The 21546-nt window shown below is 41.2% G+C and overlaps 1 protein-coding gene across 1 annotated transcript in view; it reads right to left on the bottom strand.

The window, feature by feature from the left end:
- Positions 1-21546, bottom strand: part of LOC128327661 (band 4.1-like protein 5) — a 63795-nt gene that overhangs the window by 1143 nt on the left and 41106 nt on the right. The window contains exons 11-16 of the mRNA XM_053256723.1: positions 20854-20923; positions 11002-11171; positions 8890-8996; positions 8380-8407; positions 5377-5419; positions 4761-4876 (exon numbers count right to left, since the gene is read on the bottom strand). Coding sequence (XP_053112698.1) covers positions 4761-4876; positions 5377-5419; positions 8380-8407; positions 8890-8996; positions 11002-11171; positions 20854-20923 — 534 coding nt within the window. The remainder of the gene's footprint in view (positions 1-4760; positions 4877-5376; positions 5420-8379; positions 8408-8889; positions 8997-11001; positions 11172-20853; positions 20924-21546) is intronic.

Here is a 21546-nt window from a genome sequence, read left to right as displayed (position 1 = left end):
ATTAAAGGATTTAAATGACATGGGTAAATGCTTAAGACAAACAGTCTATTATAAACAGGACTATCAGAAAATACAGGTTTGAGGCAGAAGCCAGAAGGGGAAGATGAAACAACTCACCAGGAAAACTATAACTTTATTCAGACAAGATTCAGTATTACATGCACACATTTTATTCAGAATTCATTGTGGTGTATCCTGCCTGCTTGACATGGCTACTGCCATTTTATTGGGCTCAAATATTTTAGGAACTGGTAAAAACAATAGCTGGATATATGTATACATTTAGTCCTGTTACAAACAAAGACTACATGTATATTCTGGTAAAACTGATTTTCAAAATGTGAACAAGGCTTGCTGCCTAGCAGAAGTGGGTTTGCTCAACTCTGCTTCAGGAGGCCACCTAAGACTTGCCGAGCTCTAAAAAGCCTGGTGTTATAGTAGGACCTTAGAGGTTCAAGAGAGAGTTCTTTCTTCAGATTCCACTTCCTGGTTTTCTCTCAATACCTGAAGCCCGTATGAGATACATAGCTCGGCTGGATTTTAGACACGGTCAGCAGGATTTTAGACACTTTGGATTCCAGAACAAGGACAAAAGTTTTTCTTTGGGGTGGGGGAGGAGAATGGGATGGAGAGGTTGAAGGAGCCTGCGACTGGAAGAGGCTGAAAACACTCTGTGCACAACAGAATGAAGTAGCTCTTTGGAACATGGTCATTAAGTTCCACCTATATTTCCTGTGACTACCTCAAGATTGGTGGCAACATCTTCTAAAGGGACAGTCAGTGCTACTGCTGTTCAGATACAGAGAGGGGACGCTTCCCAATTTTTGAGCAATCCCATAGTCATCAGGGTGTGCTCACTGAATATCTGGCTGCTTCCCATCTGGCTCCATGGGAACAGTTAAACGGTGTCCAAAGCTTACAAGAGCTTGTAGTTCTAGGCACAGCAATTGCCCAGTGGGGATTAGGAGTTGGGAAATAACCTGCCTACCTTAGCATTGCTGGAGAAGGTTTGTCAAACTGTTGTGTCCTATATATTTTGAATGCAACAAGTTTTCCATTTTTAAAATATTCAAACAATTCTGCCTGTTCTCTTGTTTCATTAAAATTAAGTCCAATAGTTCTAATCACATAACGTACAAGCAGGTAACACATCTTAACTAAAATGTGCACATTAAAAAGGAAAGCATATTTTTCAAACACATGCAGGATCCCAAGATAAAATGCATAGAGGCTTAGAAGATGCCTTCTTTAGAAAGAGTTTTAAAGAATGTTCACCCCACAATGCAATGTTGATTCTTATCAGTAGGAATCTGAATACCACATTACATTTGACATGTTCATAGTAGATACTAGTAAAATGCCCATCATGCTTTGCAGTGGAAAACAGTTGCCAACCTGCCTTCCCATATCACCTACTTTATGGTATATAAACAGTTAGGGTGTCCAGGCACCTAGAATTGCATCAACATTAGAACAAGTCTTGCTCCAGATCCAGGACACCTATGATCCTAGATCTCAAGAATAATAAAGCATATTAATTCTGTAAGTAGCACTAGATTTTCCTCTCGATAACTGGTTCATTTTCCACTGCAGATAGCAACATCTTTACTTTCTCCTGAGCTGCTCCCCCTCCATCAAGGCAGAAATGGAAGGTGACTGCACTTAGATGCATATCTTGGACGACCAAGATTGCTCACTCACCCACTGAAACCAGAATCTAGGCTCTCTTGTGAATAGGAATTCCACCTTGAAAATCTGGTAACACTAAATACAAAACTAACTCTGCAGTTTGCATCACACATCTTTTTCTTTGCAATGAATTGGAACAGGTTTTCCACAGCAAGACATTTAAAAATGGCAAAACTAAAGACTCCAATAACTCTTTGTGCTGAATTGCACATCTTTTTGTGTGGTACTGCCAGTACTGCAACTCAAAATTAAAAACAAACATTTGAGACTGGAAACAATTAAGTGCAACTTCATGTTTTCATACATGAAAGGACCATTCCTATAGAATATACCAATTCTTTATCCCACTAAGAAGTGCGAATTCTTACAATTTTTCACTTAGGAGGGAGAAAGTTCTCTAAAGAAGGCTTATAAAAGTGACAGAAGCAAGCCCAAACACAAGCTATGGGAACAGACCAATTAAAGGGATAAGAGGTCAACACAGAAAAGCCCCAGAAGCAGCATCAAGACATTCAAGACATACATTCCATCAATGCATCCAGCTTAATCTCATTCCAGACTTCACACAGAACGCAGCACACTTCATTGACCATACAGCTCCAAACAATTCTTTTTCTCCTTTCCCTCATGAAAGTGGCAGCACAGTCTGTCTTCACATGTTAACACACATATGCACACTCTAAATAGGATCAATTTTTCAAAACTTTGGGGTTTTATTATAAACTACCCAGAAACATGAGTTTGGGGCAGTATATAGACATGCTAAATTAAAAAAAAAAGTTTTCTGCTGCTTGATCAATGACAATTCTGCCATGGGGGCGGGGATGTGCATTGGCTCGCGCTTTATCAAGGTCATGCAGGATTGCTTCATAGTCAGCTTCACACACACTGACCTCCTGCTATAGTCAAACCTAGGCCAGACATTCTGCACACAGAGGCCATTTTTGTCTGCAAAATACTTAACCAACAGGCACACTAGGCATGGGGCAGGCCAGAGAAAGTAGGGAAAAACAGCTAAGTGTTAGGACCTGTTTTTCTTTAAACAAACAAGCGCGCGCGCACACACACACACACCCCTGTTATAGCTATAACTGTTTCATCATGAAGGTCTGGGAGAGAACTCTTGTGGATGAAAAAGGCTAGAGCAGGTGGGATGATGAAATATAAACCATGGAGCAAAAAAAGGGAGGGAGGGGAAGCTAGATACTATCTGACAAGCCCTCTGCAGTTTAAGGGCTGCTTCCATTCTAAAGTGATACATGACACTAGTGTGTAGACCATGTGTACAACATCATATCAACATCTACATGTCCTGGGAAGCCAAAATAGACTGGCTTCTCAACAGTATGCTCTGTGAGGGACACTTGTGGTGCCTGCCATAGGTGACAGTACACAGTAAAAGTCAATTTACATACTTTCGCTGCAATTGTAAGAGTGGAAGGTTGTTCTTTTATGAGAAAAAGGCAGCAAACCGAAGTTTCCTGAACTCCGCATGATTCTGCAATTTACAGCACAATCTCAGCCGCACAGTTTTCCAGAGATCCTAACCATATCATTTATTTAGGCCGGGGAAGAAGCAGCAGCATCAGTTTGCAGCTGCTTCTTGACAAATTATTATGTGGCTGTAAAAGCACTAAGTCAGAGCTGTTTGGAGCTGGAGTTTAAAGGTCCACATGAATATGTTACCAACAAGCATGCGCACAGCAGTTATACTGAGCTTATACAAAACAAACCATCATACCAATAAGGTAAATAAAATACCACCACCTTACAAACCACCACCAGAGGGAAAGGCAGAAACTGATTGATCAACCAAGATCTCAGAGAAAAACCTCCAATTTCAGACACTAGACAAATCAAGGGCAAAAGAAAATAAACCTTTTGATTATGTTTTTGATCACAGCCGAGAAGCAGTGCAAGCAGAATTATATCATTCAAGAGCCAAGGTCTAACTACAAAGAATTTGAAACTCGACAGATCATGAACAACATGTGCATAGATACAATTCATTTGAATTAATAATTAGGCTTACACATTTGCAATATCATTGTGTCTAATAGATATAAAAGCAAATCCTAAGTAGAAGGTTCTTTCATTGCAAGAATGGAAAGAGCTTAAGATAAAGAGTTTTAAGTCCATTGCATCTTACTGCTGCAATTCTTAAAAAATGTAGAATTAGAATTCTTTTTTAAAAAATTAATGTTCCCTTTGAAGTCAATGTTCTTGAGACAGAATGGGGCTGGAAGCAAAGCATTATGTCTTATCTTGATGGATAACCGCAACTTGGACCACCAAGAGAATTTTAATTGGAAACTCAAGCTGTTATCTGCAACCATTTCTATTTCCCAGAGCAAACCCCCTCTTATCATTGCAGAAACTGATGCAGTTGAGAAGAGCAACAGTTTTATAGTAGTGGTGGGGAAAATCTGAAATATTGAGGAACATGACTGTTCTGTATGGCTTTTGGTGCCAGGCACAGGGCTGTGAACATGTCCCTGGTTGATTGTGTAGGATTGTGGTTGAATGTGGATGGCGAAATGCTGCACTGCGCAGCATGAACTCACAAGGAAAGCCCACACTAGGAAGGTACTATACAGCAACACAGGTTTGCCCAAGGGAATGCAAATGATGCCAACAAGAGTATCCAAACTGGGTTCACAACAAAGCATTTGTGTGATCAAAACTGAAACCCCAGGGTTTTTTATTTTCAGAAGACACAAATATGAACAATGCTCAACATCCAGGTTGATGATGTGCTCAAAGGAGCGTGTTTTCCATCATGTAAAAAGAAAGGGGAGCATTTTTTTGGAGATCTCTCCCTTCCCTCCTGCAGTCACTCGAGGTTCCTGGTAATATGTCCCTGTCAGGAATATATTTTCAGGAGGCACAAGTGACTGCAGGGGGAAGGGGTGGTGGTTTTATTCTCTCCCCTTCGTACAACAGAAAATGTTCTTCCACCAGCATGTTGGTAGTCTGGGTGTTTGGCCAGTGAGTCCTAGATCAACTATTAGAAAAGTATTGCAAGCAACTGTTTTTCCAAAGCAGAGCAAACAGAGACTATAGCAACGTACCATTTCTTGTCTTGCTGGCTGGTTCCAGGGCTTCTTGGAAGATTTTCTATTTCAACTAATACTGGGCCAGGAGGAACTGCTGTTACAGAGGGCAAGGCTGGCACTGTATTCCAGTTCTTGAAAGAGAGAATACAAAGGCTAAGATATTGTAGCTGAAGACAAAGATTACCACATGGATGAGAAAAACACTCTTCAATTTCCCTCATATTCAAAGTCATAACTTGTTTCTCTCACATGGCTGGTTTCCAACAGCAAAATACTCTGTCTCAAAAGAAAAGGCACCTGATACTCACCAGACATCTTGTTTGTTCCACAGCAACAGCTCCAATGGAGAAGCATGGGAAACTACCACTAGCAGCTCTGACTTTAGTGTTTAGTGAAGCAGCTCACCATTCAAGGAAAGCAGGGAAGAGTCTTCTACTTGTTTGCTCTTTTTATTTTAACTCAAATCCTCAAGGCCAAGTTAACCAAATGATCTCCCTTAATACCTGCCCCTTAGTAGGTGGAGTATAACTTTTTAAATTCTGAGCCCAAGGCATTATATTTTGCATACTGTTTACTTATGGTCAAAAGAAGTTTTGGAAAAATCTCAGATAAACAGATTAGACAGACTTACTTGCTGTGATCCATTATTTTGGCTTAAAACATTATTTGGAAGGCTGAAAGAAAAATCCAAGAGTTTTAACATTAGTTTCCCAAAGATCAAACCACTAAATTTTGGAACTTATCCAGTCTCTCAGCTTCAGGCAGAACAGCAAGTTAGAAAAGTATTCATTTAAACGTTCCCCACACACCAACTTTGAAGCTCAAGTATTATTTCTTGGATTTGTATCTATTACTCTAAAGAATCCATCTTCTTGAAGGCCATTTATTATATTAACAGCATATACCCTATAAGCCCTATATGCTTTTGGCCCAGAGTAGCTTAAGGACTACCTCCTCCCATATAAGCATGTCCACATATTAAAATTAACAGAGGTCATTTGTGTTTCACCAACATAAAAAGTGAGGGCAATGGAAGTTAATTAACTTAACTACACACACACACACACACACACACACACACACACACACACACCATTTTTGCCTGAGCCACCATCATAATTTACCTGAAGTTCCTATAAGCAAAATAGGGCTAAAGCCATACAGCTGCTATATAACAATTGTTATGAGAATTCTGAACAGAACTGCAGAGGCATATGGAAGATAAAATCCTATGTTACAGGGAAATTAAGGCAAAATTTCAACTATGATTTGCTGAAATCATTCATTCAAATAGGTTTCCGGGCAAAATACAAAGTGCTAGTTATAACTTATAAAGCCCTAAACGGCTTAGGCCCTGGGTATTTAAGAGAACGCCTTCTTCATTATGAGCCCCACCATCCATTGCGGTCATCCGTGGAGGTCCGTCTCCAGTTGCCGCCAATTCGTCTGGTGGCCACACAGAGATAGGCCTTCTCGGTTGCTGCCCCGGGACTATGGAATGCGCTCCCTACTGAGATACGATCCTCCCCATCTCTGACAATTCTTTAAAAATATTTAAAAACACATCTTTTTACTCAGGCTTTTTCAGCTTTTTAATAGGTTTTAAATTCTGTGATTGACTTTTAAATTGTTGGTTTTTAATTGTTTTCATGTGTTTTTAACTGTTTTATCATTGTGAACTGCCCAGAGACACGAGTTGGGGTGGCCTAAAAGTGTAATAAAGAAAGAAAGAAAGAAAGAAAGAAAGGTGTGTTTCTCTTTGGAACCCTGCTGCCTGTGACCTAACACACATCAGCTGACTTGTCTTCACTTTGCACGCAGCCACTTTCACCATAGTCCTCAGAGGGGCTTTGGATACCACCTGAAACCAATGCATGCTTCTCTGTTAGTTTAAAAGTTCTCTGTACAGGAGAAGCGGAACATTGTATCTTTAAATCCAGCTACTAAAGAATAATTCTTATTTACTGCTTTTTCAGTGAAACAGCACACATCATTTCAAGATCAATTTTAATTAGCAATGTTAATTAGCATGCTCAGTCAGACATAGAATTGATTGGCCTAAGGGTGAGCATGGCATAATTCCCTAACACAATAGTAAACAAACAGTGAAAGAAGGGTGAGAGAGTCCCATCAGGTCACCTGACTTTCCCACTAACTTGAAAAACAGTAAACTGCAGCAAAACAACTGTGAAGAGAGGTTTTTGTAACAACAAAAAGTTGAACAAAGAAATCCTCTTATTTTTGCAAATCTGATTGCTCACTGATTGTTGCAGATAAATCCGGAGACCCCCATGTGGTTTGATTGAAACTGATTATAAATCTATTATCCCAGAATACAGGTCTGTCTCTGCTAGGGAGCACAGAGACAATTCTATAGTGAAATGTTGCTAAGATTATTCAAACATGGTAGCTCAGCTGTAAAAGTATATTCTTTACTGTCAACCTATCTTCTCCATACAAGCAAACAGGGCAGTGGGTGGAGAGGACACAAAATCAGCAAACACACCTATTCTCAAACTGCATTTATTCAATAGCAAAATGTGTCATATCTTGGCAGGCTAGTGATTTTGGCAGGCTAGTAAGGGAACAAGACAAATTTAAGCACCACTTTAAGGGAGGACAAGAGCATGTCTCAGAAAGATGTACAGGAGTTCCTATCTTTTCCCCTCTCCACCTTCTCTAATATTTAAGTGAGTACTCCTACAAGGTTTAAGCTTGCCTCTGAAACTCATGCCATGCTTTTGGGGTGGGGGTGGGGATGCGATATGCAAGCTGAAAGCTCAGGTCTAGAAACCCAGGAATTTTTCTTCACTTGCATTTCCTATGCAGATTTCAAGCCCTCTGACAACAAAATTCAAGCTCTGTTAGCAACAGAAATCGGATATTTAATATTGGCCAGATTGGTCTCTGGGGCAACCCGGAGAGACCATATTATGCCTGTTTTGAAATGGTTACACTGGCTGCCGATATGTTTCGAGGCAAAATACAAAGTGTTGGTTATTACCTTTAAAGCCCTGAATTGCTTGGGTCCGAGATATCTTAGAGCGCGCCTTCTTTTACATGACCCCCCACTGCACGTTAAGGTCATCTGAGGAGGTCCGTCTCCAGTTACCACCGGTTCGTTTGGTGGTAACTCAGAGGCAGGCCTTCTCTGTAGCTGCTCCCAGGTTGTAGAATGCACTCCCAACAGAAATTTGCCATCTTAATTGCTTACTGACCTTCAAGAGACCCCTTAAAACCCATCTGTTTGGCCTGGCCTTTCAGGGTTTTAAATAGTTTTAATTGTTTTAATGCTAACCTGGTTTTCAGGGTTTTAATTGTTTTGATAGTTTAATTGTTTTTAAGATGTTTTTAATTGGTCTTCATATTTATATTTCTGTTTTAATGGTTATTAGTTTTAATGGTTTCTGTTTTTAAACCGCCCTGAGCCATTTTGGAAGGGCGGTACATAAATCAAATAAATCAAATAAATAATAAATAAATATTCCAGCCCATAGACCTTTCCTGATAATCCTGTGCGGATGATATGCGATTTTCACATACAGGCTTCCATAGCAATGATTTTGGAAAAGAGACAGTCATGGAAGCAAATTTTGTTTTTTGCAAGAGCCGTCTATTGAACAAGTTCTCTTACCTGGTTTCTTCAGATTTAGTAGCATTTCCTGTAACAAAACATAAATTAGTACTTGTCCAATATATCAGTTGCACAGTATCAAAACCCTTATATATTTGCTTTTAGAGCACCCCAACAAAATGTTGTTAAAATACTAGAACATGGAGAGTGAAAGGAGGGGACATATAGTTTGTAGGATTTCATGTCATGTAACCTATCACCTTCCACATGAACTGCCAAATACAACAGATGGAATGGGTCCATGCACCCTCCCAGTTAATAGGACTGCAGTTAGTGGCATTGGCCAGCATCCACAGAACTGAGACGTTAGTTCCATGACTTCAGACTTGTTTTTCCTTGAACTTCAGCCTCATTGCCACATGGGAAACCGCTTTTGAAATGTTTCAAAAGGCAGTTTAGGATTTAGCAGTGGGGTGGGGTTGCCAGGTATATATTCCACTGGGCTAGCATGAGCCCAAGCAGCTCTTTGGATCACAGTCTACAGATGTAGTGGCACTGTCCCCAACTTACCTTTCATTTGTAGTGTTCTCCTCGAATATCGTTTGCTAGGCCTTCTTTCAAAGGATGCAGATCTTCTGGCTTTGTTGGTCTTTGTTGTCTGGTACTCAGTTTTCCCACTAGATTGAAGTGAGGCACACATGGAAACAAAAAAACTATATCATGGCAAAACTGGCAGCATAAAATGAGAACACATCAACTCTCCTGGCTCTTCTAAATACCTAATTCTTATGTAGTCAGTTTTCCATTATACCGACATGACACTATAAAATGTCAAACTGAAATCCTTGCCAAATGGGTTTACGATGTAAAACCATAATACAGCTGTAGAGAATGGGAAAGATGGCATGAAAACAAGCATGAATAGGCAATTTTCATCAGAAAGTGCACTCAATTAACTATGGTCAAGGGTGTACGTGTGTAAAAAATATTCAAGTTACCCGACAAAAAATGAAGAACATTTGCATGATCCACATTTTTGAAGTGTCTCCACATGTTTGTATGGGTGTCAATGAAAAACGGTGGCAGAGGATAGCAAGGGTGGTGTGGTGGGCAACAAGGGTTTTTCCAAACTTCTCAGTAATCACAGGAGCTAAACATTTGGCTATCTTAGGGGAAAAGCAATGATCTGATAAAATCTACTCCATATAAAACTAGTTTTATTATATGGCAAAATATGTGAATATGATGCATTAAATCTGAATAATAATGGTTTCTGACTTGATACAGCCCAAGTTGTATGGTTTTTGCATTATTTCATTCAAACATTTAATATCAAGCCCCATATGATGTAGACCAATATTTTTCATATTGTACTGGACTATATCAGAGGATCAGATAGCTTCCTGCCCCTGTCCCCCATCCCCGTTTTGCTTCAAAACTGGCATCTTTTTAAAAATATAATTATGTTCTATATATGGGATATGCTGAGGTGGGAGGAGAGGAGTATCATTACTATCTGTAGCTGATCATTGCCTGAATGTCTTTTCAGGCTGGCAGCTGCTGAAAGCATGATGCAATTAGTTAGTTGGCATCTCTGTTTGCTTCCAATCACAGTGCTTTGGGGGAGGGGCATAGAACTAATATATTAATTGTCTCAAGCTAAACCTTGCCCTTTTGCTAGTGGCTCTTAGAAGGAGCAAAATTTTCACAGGAGCAAAGCATCCTAGTAAAGGAGTAATGTGAAAAGGAAGGGGGTGCACCTCCTTGCAAACCTACAGACATATCAGCCTGCAGATTGGAGGACAAAGTCTTCTCAGGAATTGCCATTGTATTGGAGAAACGATACAATAATCTCTTGAATCAGGTCAGATATTCTGATCTGTGCACAGCCCTAAGACATGCAACCACATCTACTGCGATCAAAACAGGTTTTTAAAAGTTTGTTGAGGGAAGACATTTAAAGCAGAGAAGAGAGCAGTCACATTGCTGAGCATCTCCTTTGAGATGGATGACTATCTAGTTTCTAAAGCAGTACTTCCTAAGGGCTAAAATTTCTTCCAAACAGCTGCATTACTGATAAAGTAACAGATCTTTACTGCATTCTAAGCATGTTCAGAATAACACAAATAAGGCAAATATTTATATACCCCTTTTCAACACAAGTTCCCAAAACAGTTTACGTAGATAGAAATAAATAAAGATGGATCTCTGTTACCATAATGCAGTTTATATTGTCAGACTGGCAATTTGCACTCTTGCAATATTGAGTTACAAATATCTTGTGTATTGAAAGTGGAAGAATTAGACTAGGGAGGTAATGCACACTTGTCTGGGTGATAACAGTGCTTTATTCTATGGCACAATGATAGCCGAAGCAGCCTACATATTCCTCTCTAATAATTAGATCTCAATATTCATTTTTGTCAAGCTTTAATAGGGTGGAGGAGAGCCATCTACAAAGGATTCTAGTACTCTGCTGGACACAACAGCAGAACAGCCAAGGACTTAACCGAATGTAGTTTTTCCCATGCCTACATATTATTCTAATCAGTCTTTTCCTTCATGCCATGAGGGATCTAGTGTAGTGGTCACTACAAAACAAACTGGATACCAGCTTTCCTGACTGCGAAGTATATGAGAAGTAGGTAGGAAAGAAGTTTGTGAATAAAAGAGACTGCTGACCTGTATCTAAACCGTGACCCCAGTCGAATGAAGCTTGATCGACTGGAACCTTTTTGGACGGGTCCACGGAGGCGGAAGAAAGCATGATGCTCGACTGCACACTTCCACAAGTGTTTGCAGGCCTTTGGGTGATCCAACCTAAAGACAAAAGTATGTTCCTGTTCCTTGCCCTTAAAAGAAAGATGACCACAAGAACGTTATTAAATACTGAAAATGAGTATCAAAAAGGTCACTTCCACTCACACAAAGGAGTCCCCCAATTGCCTGCTCCTGCTGCAGTCCCCAACAACATATTCTACCCTGCTCCAGAGAGTTTGTTGGCCCTCAAGAGTGGGTTTCTGGGAGGGACAAGGGATCGCAATTGAGATGAGGGATGGGAAAGCGCTATTTCACAAGCAGAGTTCCAATTACACTATTTCAAATATAATCAAATATTTACAACTTTAAAAAAACAACACCAAACCAGTTTGTTTACCTTCAACTATTGATCTGGTAGCTATCAGTTGTAATCCAAACGAATGGGTACTATGCTTGTGCAGGGACCTCGCAGCCGAGTGCTCTAGCTCCTCTCAGTGTCCAGACTCCTCCCCCATGTGCTCATCGTGAGAGTATAAAAGGAAGGGCTGGACGCACTTTGTTGGTTCATGGACGACCGCCATAAGACGATTATCCTTTTCATGATGAGCAGAAGCAAACAGGTGAGTTTCGAAGTAAAAAAATAGGTTTGGAGGCCACTGCAGCGGGGATGGTAGGTAGGCTTTTATAGATTACAACGGATCACTACCAGATCAATAGTTACAGGTAAGCAACCTGTTTATCTAGATTGTGATCCATTGTAATCGAGAAGAACGGGTGTTTAGCCAGCTGTCTGAGGGGGAAGGTGCAGTAGCTATTGCAACACTCTTTTAAATACACTTCTCCCAAAGTTAGCCTCTACTGCAGAGCGAAGGTCAATAGCATAATGCTTCACAATAGGCAGTTCTGTAAACCAGGTGGCCACCTTGCAAATGTCATTAAAGTAAATTCCTGACAGGTGGGCCACTGAAGTAGCACAGGCCCTAGTGGAATAAGTTTATAGGCTAACAATATCAGTTCTATTAGCCAATGAGAGTGGCGTTGCCTAGAAACACAGTGATCCTTCAATTTCCCCTTGTAGGAAACAAGCAAGTGATCTGAAAGCCTGAAGGGCTTTGTACTGTCCAAATAGTATAAAAAAGACCTTCTAACATCTAATGTGTGCATAGCCTTTTCTAGATGAGTAGAAGGAACCCTGAAAAAGGTGGGTAGAGCAATGTCCTGGTTTAAATGAAAATCTGTGACAACTTTAGGGAGAAACCCATGGTCCATATGCGTGACCACCCTATCTGGGTAAAATTTTGTGAAAGGGATATCTATTTTGTGCAGTTAGTTCACTTTCTCTGTGTGCTGTGGTGATGGCTACTAGGAATGCAGTTTTTAGAGTCACATTTTTAGTGATGCTGAGCCCATTGGTTCAAAAGGCTCTAGAGTCAAGCCTGACAAGACAAGAGATATGCTCCACTGGGTCGTCATATAAGAGCATACAGGTTTTTCAGGCATTTTAAGAAGTTCTTGAAGCTTGGATGAGTGAAGAGACTTTTCCCATTCCAGCCTGAATGTTTTGAGGATAAGGCAGCCAGGTGTACTTTGTTTGAGACATTTGTCAGGCCGGTAGACTTCAGTGAAGTTAAGTAAGAACATAAGAACAGCCCTGCTGGATCGGGCCCAAGGCCCATCTAGTCCAGCATCCTGTTTCACACAGTGGCCCACTAGATGCATCTAGAAGCCTACAGGCAGGAGTTGAGGGCATGCCCTCTCCCCTGCAACTGGTAGAGCAGGACCTGTCGGATAGTAACATTTTTTGGTCTAAATCCTTTGTTAGTGGCATAATTCCTGAACCACCTACACTTGCTTGAATAGTTGGATCTTGTGGAAGGTTTGTGTTTGTTTAGCAAGATCTTGTTCAGCAGCCAGTTTTTCAGGGTGTCAGGCGCAGGGTGGCCACGTCTGGATGGAGTCCTGAGACAAGAGATTTGGCAGTTGAGGAAGCAGTTATCTGTGGCAAGACAGTTTGAGTACTGACGGAAACCAAATTTGGCATGATCACCAAGGATGCCCGACACAGGTTTCATCAATAGTCTGACTACCACTCTGCCAATTAATAGTCATGGAGGAAACATGTGCAGAACCTCCTTGGCCCAATCTAGTTGTAAAGCATCGCCCAGAGAGGGCTCGGGAGCACAACCTTTTGCACTTTGCATTTTGTGCTGTTGCAAAGAAGTTGTCTGTGGGGTGGCTCCAAGTGAACAGTGGTCACAGGACCTAGTTGTGGATTTCCCATTCGTGTTCATCTTGTTGAGTGAAAGACCAGCTAAAGTTGTCCACAAGCACATTGTCTGTCCCTTTTATGTGGATGGCAATGGGATGTATCTGTTGACTGATACACCAGTGCCATAGCTGGAGGCTGAGGGCACACAGCGATCTTGAGACCGTACCTCCCTGTTGATTTATGTAGGCGATGGCTGTAGTGTTGTCAAGTTGTCGTTTGACTACTTGGCCTTTCAACAGGGGTAGGAAGGCCTTCATTCCCAAGAATACAGCTAGGAGCTCTAGAAAATTGGTATGTAATTGTGTTTGCTGCGGGGTCCAATGGCCTTGCATCGTGTGGGTGTTGTAGTGTGCTCCCCATCTGGTCAGGGAAGCTCCCATTGTGACCAAGATTTCTGGCACAGGTAATAGGAAGAGTACCCCTTGCAACATGTGATGTGGATTCATCCACCAGGTCAGTGATTGTAGGATCTGAAATGGCACCATGAGCGGACAGTTCTGGCTGTCTACATTGGGCTTGAAGACTGATAGGAAACCACAACTGTAGTTTCTGCATCTTCAACCTTGTGAATGGAACTTTGACTTGCAGGATGCCATGAGCCCCAACAGTCTTTGAAGGTGATGGGCCTGCTGCTTCAGCTGAGTTTGGAATTCCAGAACCAACTCCTTCGTGGTTTTGTAGCAGTCCTTTGGCAAGTAGCCACCTAATGGCGAAGTGGTGAAGCAACCTGCCTAGAGAGCAGGAGGCTGTTGGTTCAAATCCCTGCTGGTGTGTTTCCCAGAATATATTTCCTAAAACATGGGAAACTCCTATATCAGGCAGCAGTAATATAGGAAGAAGCTGAAAGGCATCAACTCATACTGAGTGGGAGAAGGCAATGGTAAACCACTCCTGTAGTCTACCAAGAAAATCACATGGCTCTGTGGTTGCCAGGAGTGAGCACTGTGTTGATGACACAATCTTTCCTTTTTCCTTTGGTTGGTAAGCTTCTGTGTCCAAAATCGTGCCTGCGTATGCTATGGGCCTTTGAGGTTCCAGTTTATCCTGATACCCAGATCCTGTAGGAGAGACAGTACAGATAAAATCTGAGAATGTAACTCTTTGTTTGTTTTGGAAGTCAGGAGCCAGTCATAGAGGTACAAGAAGACTGTCACCCCCCATAGTCGTTAGGTGAGCCACTACAACAGCCATGCATTTTGAAAAAACGTGTGGTGCTGTTGACAGTCTGAACAGCAATACCGTGTATATTGGTATACTGACTGACTGTAAAGCATAGGTACTTCCGGTCGTCTTCTCTGATGCCTATATGGAAGTATGCAACTTTGAGGCCAGCGTTGCCAGCCACCACTCCTGATATAGGACTGGCAGTATATCCTACAACACTATCATTCTGAATTTCTGTGTGCATACAAAATTTGTTCAGTCTGATAATGGACCTGCGTCACCTGATTCCCCAATTCCTCTTCGGTATTTGGAAGTACTTGGAGTACAATCTGTCCCTTCTCCATGTCCATTGCACAGGGGCAATAGTCCCTTTCTCTAGGAATTCTCTGACCTGGTCCTCCAGTGGTGGAGTCATCCTTGTGAAGTGGATCTCTGAGAACATGGGCATAGCCTTGAACTCTATCACATACTCTACCAAAATGATCTTGAGGACCCAGTGGTCCAATGTTATGTGGTACCATGCGGATGGATGGAATTGCCATGTGATGGTGGTATATAGGGGTCGCAGGGATCAGCGCAGCAGACAGGCTGATCCCTCAAAGATGCTGCTTTTGTGAGTCAGTGTGCTTTTTTTTGGCCCTGGTTGTTCTTGGTTTTTTTGTTGGAACGGGTGCTTATTGTAGGGTTGGTATTTCCTGAAATCATGCTAATGGAATTGTGGTCTTTGCTTTTGGTAGAGCTTGTACATCGATTGCATGAACGTCAAAGTGGATGGGGCAGTGAAGTTTTTTGCTGTATATTTTGTCGTCCCCCCCCCCATCTTTTCCATTGTCTGGTCTGTTTCTTCACTAAATAGACCCTTCCCGTCAAAGGACACTCTCGATCTTTTCCTTCATGTCAGGTTTAAGGGAGGCAGATTATAGCCACACATGCCTACAAAAGGTAACCGCCGCCATCATGGATCTGGATTCATTCTCTGCTAGGTGTATGGCAGTGCTGAGCTGGTGTCTTGTAATGGAAGCTGACTTTGCCAATCCATCTGTAAGTTTCTGGGCAAATTCCTCAGGGGAGAGACTATCCAATTCCTGGTGAAGAGTTTCCAGGAGGGAGTGGCTGTATTTCACTATACAAGTGGAGTAATTGGTGATTTTTTTATTGAGAGACATGCTGTGGTGCAGACTTTCCTCCCCATTACATCTAATTTTCTCCCTTCCTTATCCGCAGAGGTGGCATGCCATCACACAGACTTGGTGGAGGTGGCACAGTCGATGACAAGGGACTTTGGAAAGGGATGCTTTAATAGGTATGTATTATCCCCTTCCTGGACCCGATATAACCCCTCTTGGGACATTTGGAGGTGGAAGTGAATGTATTGATGACTTCCCATGCTGACTTTGCAGCCTTAGAAATGACAGGGAGTAGAGGCAGAACCACAGGTTAAGCAGCCTGCGATGATGCCATGAAATTGTAGACTGGGTCGTCACCGGTCATAGTCTGTGTCAAGGCCCAAGGTGTCCGCCACAGCCTTTATCTGGGCATGATATGCCTTTAGTTCTTCATTGGGCGATACATGTATAGAGGGTGGTACATCCTGTGGAGGATCCTCTGGTTCAATGGTCTCTGGATCTGATTCAAAATTGGAAGAACCATGGTGCTCGTCCTGTGGAGATGGAGGAGGGGAGACGGGATCTGTGTTTACAGTCACTTCTGCTGTCTTACATGTTGAAGCTGTCTTTTGAGTCTGAGTGGTAGTAGAAATTTTTGCTACCACCAGTAATGGCAGTGTCTGGGTTTCAAAAGTGGATGATGGCTTTGGGGCTTTAGGTGATTCAGTCAGAGTCTGAGTGGTTGAGGTCACTAACATAGGCTTTTCCTAAGGTTGGACAAAAGGTGAGATATTTGTAAGAGATACAGAAACAAAAGGCGTTTACTATTACCGCTCTATCAGGGCATCACCAGCCCCTAGAATGTGGACATGCAGTGGGCTGGGAGAACTGAAGGCCAAAGCAAAGTAGTGGGTATCCCTCCTTTTTTTAACTTTCCAAAGTTTATAGTCCTGGTAATCATAAGGAAGGCCAGGCGAGGAGGTGCCCATAGACCTGCTGGATGACCTAATTGGTGCAGTAGAGTGGTGAGAGAAACCACTCTGGTACCATGACAAAACTGATGGGGCAGTTTCTTATAAGTGGCTTGCTGAGAGAGTCTTTGAGGGCACAAGGGGATCTTGATCATCTATCAGTTCTTCTGGTGTACCTGACAAGAATCCCTTAAATGCGGTTTTAAACCACGAGAAAGGTATGTGCCATCGATAGGTCTAATCCCCCTTCCGTATCAGGTTCAGTTTCCAGATCGAAGATTGGCATCAGAGAAGTCATTCGGTATCACCCATTTTTTGATTTTGAAAGAATCAGAGTGTGCAGCTTTGGAGAGGTAGCCCTCACCACTGCTGTCTGTGTCGAAAGTCTTGGCGAATCCACCGGGGACCTGATGGGCATAACCGCCAGAGAGATCAATGCCAGGCAAGGTGGTGCTTTTTTCATCCCCATAGGAGTTGAGGGTCTGGGCACTGGTGGTCTCGATAGTGACACACATGGTGTCGAAGACCTTGACGTTGGAGTGGACTTTGATATCAGGAGAGTCACTTGGAGTCCAGTTGGAGACAGGGTCGACTTTGAGGGTCCATCTCGGTGCTTGTGCTTCTCCAGTGTCATAGGTGCTCCATCCTCTGGGTGCAATGTGTGTCTCTAGCGATCCCGTCTCAGAGGAGAGCCATACGGAGATTTGAACACCCGAGTCGGGGTTTTAGACTGTTTTAGTTGGACAAACCCTGACGCCGAGTGTCCCGATGTCAACGTGTTCAATGCTGATGCATGTGATGTCGAAGTAGTTTCTGCTTTCGGTGTAGATGGATTCAGGGTATTGCCATACAGCATATCGCGCAACCTGAGGGCCTGGTTTCCTCTTATTTGCTTTGAAAAAGACATGCATATCTTGCATGTCCAAGTATTATGTTGCTCCCCAAGGCATATCCGACAAGAATCATGCCTATCTTGGGAAGGCAACTTAGGTCCACATTCTCCACAATTTTTAAAATACTTTTTTTCCATTTTCGAAGCCATGTCCATTCCGCATCTTAGCCCACAAATAAGAGTCTGTTTTCCGAAGAATCGTCAAAACAGAAAATCCAATAAGTAGTCGAAAACCAGTCCAGGTAAGAAGAAATAATACCTTTAAAACACACACACAGAAAAAACCTCACAATCTCCTTTTTAATGTAAGGGAACAATTTGTAAAAGTTAGTAAACTTTGCTGCTAAACTGCATTAATCTGCCACAGTCTCTGGCTGTTTTTTGTGTAAAGGAAGTACACGTTGAACCAATTCAACGAGGAGCCAGAGTGACCAGGTGTGATCACTACAGCGGTCGAAAAGGACTGACGAAGTGCGCCCAGCCCCACCTTTTATACTTCCACATGAGCATGTAGGGGTGGAGTCTGGATGCCAAGATGATCAAGAGCAGGGATTCTCAACATTGGGTCCCCAGATGTTATTGGACTTCAACTCCCATAATCCCCAGCCAAAGGCCACTGAGGCTAGGGATTATGGGAGATGAAGTCCAGTAACATCTGGGGACCCAACATTGAGAATCCCTGATCTAGAGCACTCAGCCACGAGGTCCCTGTGCAGAGCAGGCGCAGTATCCATTCTTATGGATTACAACGGATCACGATCCAGATCAAAGTTTTCTGGTTGCTTGGCACATAATAAGCCAGTAGATACAAAATATAAGTAGTACAGCATCTATTCATTTACTTGTTATATTAGGCTGAGCCAGGACTACTGCAGTTATCATGCTTCCTATATAACATCATGCCACAAATAGAAATATATACAACTTCTTAGAAGATGCAATATGAGTCTTATACTGTTTTGGTATCATCAAGATATACCTTCATATAGAAGTGCTATAATTTGTACTAACTTCCAGCTACTTAGTGCATTCCCAAACATATTGTTAAAGGAATTCTAGTTGCGAGACCAAGAGCAAGTTTTGAATGTGTGATCTTTGTGATGCTTGATGCAGTGGCAGAGAAACTTAAGAGCACTTATCTGCATCCTTAAAGTTGCTTAATTAATTTGCTTATAGTTGTAAAAACATAAAAATTAAATATAATATATAAAATGAAAAATAAAATGTTTATAAAATAATAGTAATAAAGAATATAATATGAAAGTGAACAGAAGTTCAGGGAGAAAAATTGTGTTTTTCAACAACAATGAATAACTAAAGCCTTTGCTTTGAATGCTAGATTGTTTGAGAGATGTGATGGTTACTGCAGAGGATCGTCCCCTCTCTCCCCCCCCCCCCACCGCCGTAAAACCCCTTGAATGTTGGGGGATCCCAGCATGTTCCTCACTTGGTTAGGACAAGCCAATTTTTGCTAAGTTCAGACAATAACACCAGTTTGTTTTAAATCATGACTAGCAGTTGCAATTTTTTCTCCCCTCACACATGCAGAGGAGTGGGCAAGTGCATGAATTCAGTGATTGTGGACCAACCATGGTTTCACATGACGCTGAACACAGCCAAGGTCTTAGACATGTGCACCTTTGCCTACCAAAGCAATCTCACTCAAAGTTTAACTAAAGACCGTAGCAACAGCTTGGTTTTCTTGAAAACTTAATTAAATGCTCCCTCATTCAATATTCAGCTTGCTTTTGTGTAGCCTAGCAACAAATCCTATGCCTTAATCATACTTCAAGAACCACTGAAACATAGTCTGCATAGCTGTAATACAAGCAGAACAGGGAACACAATACATAAAGGAACACCCAAAATCCAGTCCAAAACACTCAAACTGAAAAAAGCAAAGCACATATATGTTAAACAATTGCCTCTGTTGTAGCTAAACTAGTTTGACAAGACAAGCAGGAAGATAATAGGATCAGGGTCTAGCAGCCTCTGGAACCAATAAGAAGCTGTATATGGCATATAAATCCTGTTCCAAGAACAGATATTATATTTAACCTCCCTGATTTCAGAGTACGTTCTGCCCAAGTTTTCAAACATTTCTCTGCAAATAAGTAGTGTCAGAGACAGATACATGAGCATGCATGCACACGTCAATGCCTAGATGTTGTAGAAGCACACAATCTAGAGTCAGATATGCATAATTCACACAACCCCAATTATAAGGTCTGTGTTTTGAAAGAAGTTTACCACAAAATTACTGCAGGGAAAACACAACCAAATTTTCCCTTCATTAATATTAGCACAATTTTAGCTTTTTCAGTAAGCACACATCTTACCCAAAGACAAAACAAATGATCACTACATTATTAGTAGAGACTTCATCTGAGCATTAAAGTAACACTATGCCAGTTCTGTAGAAAGAAAATGCTAATTGGTGTATTTTTCAACATTAGGTAAGGATTTCAACAATTTGTATGATAAGAAAAATGTACTTCAAGTGCAAGATCTTCAGGATGATGGTACATAATTTCACTTTAAGTATTCACTTTCAGTAACACAATATTCTCTAATATATTGCTCTGTTCTCTATTAAAAGCTAGAAATAGATAGTGAACCATCAAATTATTGTTTGTTTGAAGAAACACTAGGATTAAAATGAACTAAAATTCCCAACAGGTATGATTTTAAGATAAATATTTGGCAGACGGATTTCAAACCAAGAGATAGTGAGGAATTATATTCAGCCAGTTCAAGTAAACTGATCTACTAAGAATGTGCTTAGATCTCTCCAACTGAAATCAGTGAAACTTCAAAGTGCTTAACTTTCAGCTGGATTGTACTATACGGGTGTCAACTTAATTTTCAAACTCTGCCTAACTCTAGATGTAAAGGGAACACCCAAAAATAAGTGATCAAAAACCACTTATTTTTTTCGGGTGGTTTCTTGTTATCTTTTGTGATCCCTGTTTTTTGATTGTAACTCTAGATGTAGGCAGTTAATGATACAACTTTTAAAGTATGAATTGTGCATTTCAAATGCTGCTGACAATATAAAATGTGTACTTCAAAATCAGTTTCGTTTAGCTCTAGTATTTGGCAGCCTTCCAAATTGAAAAGACTATTAATCTTCACTTAGACCCATCTTTTTAGCCTGGCTTTTATATTATTGTTATATTGTTAAAAAAATTTTAAAGGTTTTTATACCGCCTTCCTTTAAAACAAACTCAAGGCAGTTTACAAAACATTTAACACAATATAAAACCATAAAAACTACACAATAAGAATTAAAATGGAATATAAAAATACAAATCTAATTAAAAGTTTAAAAACATGTACTATCTAGGTAGATAAGGAGATTTTTTTCTGTACCTGTTCATCATCTTCAACCACCACTAGTGTTAGTTTATTCTTTTTGAAGTCCAGCCTAGTGATCTTTGGCCTGCACGGAGGGGGAAAAACATTTAACAAACAGACAGACCAATAGCAATAGATCTCTGTACTTTCCTACAACTGCACTCTTAATATTGTTCCAGGATTCATGGAGCCAGTAAAAGCTATCTGGGCAAAGAGGCACCTTCAAGAAGTGGTAGCACTCCCATATTTAGCGGCGGAAGAGCAATTGTCCCTATTCAGCCCAGCAGAGCCTTTTGCTAGTGGCTGTTGCTGGCATCATGTTGTATGGATTATGAGCCCTTTTGGGATAGGTAACCATCTTCTTTTTTTTTTTTTGCTAAGTAAACAGCTCTGAAAACGAAAAGTAGTATTTTTTAATAATGTAGGCACGGTTAACTGAATTTATTGTGTTTTAAGTATTTACATGGAAATAGACCAGTTTTTCTGGTCAATGAAGAAGCATTTCACCATAATTATCACTTAATTAACACCTCTGGCCCAATTCCTTGGGAAAAGAGAAAATATTATACTCAGACATAAGATCTCAAATAAAGCACCATTCTATATTTAGATACAAGGTCACTCATAATTAAAGATCTAAATAGAGAATACTAGCTGGGCCGGCGCAGAACATCTAAGCGCTAGTTCTCTGGCCAATACAGCAAACCC

This window comes from Hemicordylus capensis, chromosome 1 (genome assembly GCF_027244095.1).
Source record: "Hemicordylus capensis ecotype Gifberg chromosome 1, rHemCap1.1.pri, whole genome shotgun sequence".
NCBI lineage: Eukaryota > Metazoa > Chordata > Lepidosauria > Squamata > Cordylidae > Hemicordylus > Hemicordylus capensis.
This window is presented reverse-complemented; position numbering and strand designations above follow the sequence as displayed.